The following is a 2,918-nucleotide window of genomic DNA, read 5'->3' on the forward strand; positions in this document are numbered from 1 at the left end:
ATTGATTCAGTGACTGGGATAATCAGGATGGGAGTGTCGGAGACAGTGCGATTGGCACAAGACAGAGCAGAGTTTAGGACTGTTGTACATAGGGTCGCTATGAGTCGCAAGTGACTCGACGGCACATAACAACAACAACAATAATTGACAGATTTTTAAAAAATGGACAAAAGATATGCATGAGTTCAACATATATTTTAAGTTACTGCCTGGATTTATTTTAGTAGCTTCATTCCATTTTCTGAGCAGTAACTGAAGTCAGTAGCTCAGCTCAGATGGCTTCTGTGTGTAATAGGATCAGGAGCTGACATCCCACGTTACACTTAATACCTCACTTATGCTCGCCCTTTGTATGAAACCTCTTGTGAAGGATGATTATTCTCACCATTTTTCTTTTATCTACTAAGTTTGCTCTGGATGCGCTAAGAATTTGGAACTGCCTCCTCAGTGGACACTCCTGCAATTGCTTTCTATTTAATAATGTTTCATTATTAAGATCTTTTTCGGTGAAGGCTCACTTGCAGCTTAGGTGGGGATTCAGCCGTTTTATGAAGTAGCATTATTTATGTGTCAGTATTTTCGCTCTTGTCCCTTCTGGTTGTTCTATTTTAATTTTCTTTTTATTGCACTCTTCCTCTGCTCTCTTCTATAGTTGGGGGCAGTGAGCCTTTCCGTTCTTCCTGGGAAACATACGTGTCCAAGGGATTGCTGCTAATCTTCGTAGTAGATTCTGCAGATCACAGCCGATTACCTGAAGCCAAAAAGCACCTTCATCAGCTGATCGAAGCAAACCCGAGCCTTCCTCTGGTCGTGTTAGCAAACAAACAGGTAAAAATAGATGCAATTACAGATTATACTCAACAGTTTTATTATTACAGAAAACAAGAAAGGTGTACTTCAAGTTAGTAGATTGTCAGCAATAAACTGTACATGCCATTGATTTTATACTCAATAGATTCGGAATATTAAAGTATGCCTACAACTGTAATAAATACCATGGCATGTATTTTCCATACGCCTCCATAAAATTTTCATTAAAACATTTATTGTTGTTACGTGCCGTGGTGTCGCCTGCTACTCATAGCGATCCTGTGTACAACAGCCTTAAACCCTGCTCTATCCTGTGCCAATCTTATTGTCTCTGACACACCTATCCCCATCATCCCAGTGTCGGAATCAATCCATCTCATCTGGGGTCTTCCTCTCCTGAGCTGTCCCTCCACCCTCCCAAGCATGGTGTCCCTCTCCAAGGACTGGTCCTTCCTTGCAACATGTCCAAAGTATGTCAGACAGAGCTTCAGAATCCTTGCCTCCAAGGAGCAACCTGGCTTAACCCTCTCCAGGATGAATCTGTTTGTTCTCCTAGCAGTCCATGGTATGTATATTCAATACTCTTCTCCAGCACCAGAACTCAAAGGCATCAATTCTCCTTCATCATCCCTAGTCATTGTCCAGCCCTCTGATGCATAGAAAGCAGATTCACCTTAGTCTCCAGACGGACATTGTTGCTCCTCAGTACCTTGGAGAGGTCTCTGACAGCTGACTTTCCCAATGCAATTCATCTTTTAATTTTCTGCCTACTGGTAACAAGAGTGTTGATTATAGAGCCAAGCAAACTGAAGCTGTCAACAATCTCAATCTCTTCATCATCCATTATGATGCTGCCAGTTGGCCCAGTGTTGAGAATCTTTGCTTTCTTTCTTTTTTTAATTTTTAAATTTCATCTTTTTAATTTTAATTTTATTATTTTGTGTCTGTGTGTATAGTCAAGTTGGATCTGACTGGTACAGGAGGAAATGATCTCTCCTCCAGCAGAGCATCTGGTGGATTTGAACCACTCACCTCTGGGATTGCAGTGCAGCTTCTTGCCACTAGGCCACTAGAGCTCGCTGAGAATATTTGCTTTCTTTATGTTGAGCTTCAATCCATATTGAAGGCTGTAGGTTTTGACCCTCCGCAGCAAGCACTTCAGGTCCTCCTCAGTTTCATCAAGCAGGGTTGTGTCATTTATCTGCATAACGCAGATTTTTGATGATTCTATCTCCAATCCTGATGTCCCATTTCACCTCATAGAGCCCAGCCTCTCAGATAATCTGTTCTGCATGTAGATTGAAAAGATATGAACTAAAAACCCCCAGCAACAACAAAAAATTACGAACACCCTGGTAATACATTCCTTCAAAAATAATGAAATGAAAACATTCCCAGATGAGCAGAAGCTGAGTAAGCTCGTATACACTCACCAGATCAGTCCTACCTAGAATTCTGTAGATTAAAGGAAAGAAAACGACAAATATATATATATATATATAAAGGGAGTTCTGATAGCCTAAAGGTAAGAACTTGCACTGCAGTCTCAAAGACACATGGTTCCTGTTCCATGGAGAAGGATGGGCAATCTCCTCCCATGTGATTACTGACTCTGAAAATGAGCTTCAGGATAAACTGTGATTTGGTTCTGACTCTTTGGCACATGATGACAATGTCAGTTTAAAGACCAAGGTGGTCCTGCTTCAGATCATGGTCTTTTCATTTATTTCCTATGTATCTGTATCTGAAAGTTGGACAATAAATAAGGATGACAGAAGAAGAATCAGTGCCTTTGAGCTGTGGTGTTGGAGAAGAGAACTGAACATTCCACGGACTGACAAAAAAACGAACAAGTATGTCTTGGAAAGGGTGCAGCCAGAGTACTCTTTGGAGGTGAAGCCTCACATACTTTAGGCATCTTGCGAGGAGGTGCTATTCTTTGGAGAGGGACAAGATACTTGGAAAGTTGGAGGGTTGGTGAAGGAGAGGAAGACCCTCGACCAGGTGGATTGACACAGTGACTGTTGCAGTGGGCTCTTGTGTGTGTCAGGAGGTGTGAGCATGGCTTAGGATAGGACAGGGTTCAGATCTTTTTTTTTCATTTTTAA

General features: G+C 41.6%; 1 protein-coding gene across 1 annotated transcript in view; it reads left to right on the top strand.

Annotated features, from left to right (window-relative positions):
- ARL9 (ADP-ribosylation factor-like 9) overlaps nt 1-2,918 on the top strand; it is a 20,531-nt gene that overhangs the window by 12,954 nt on the left and 4,659 nt on the right. Inside the window, exon 2 of the mRNA XM_006891963.1 lies at nt 653-828. Within this exon, the coding sequence (XP_006892025.1) occupies nt 653-828 (176 nt within the window). The remainder of the gene's footprint in view (nt 1-652; nt 829-2,918) is intronic.

Source organism: Elephantulus edwardii, unplaced genomic scaffold (assembly GCF_000299155.1).
Source record: "Elephantulus edwardii isolate Elephantulus edwardi_28Jun2011 unplaced genomic scaffold, EleEdw1.0 scaffold00107, whole genome shotgun sequence".
Lineage (NCBI taxonomy): Eukaryota > Metazoa > Chordata > Mammalia > Macroscelidea > Macroscelididae > Elephantulus > Elephantulus edwardii.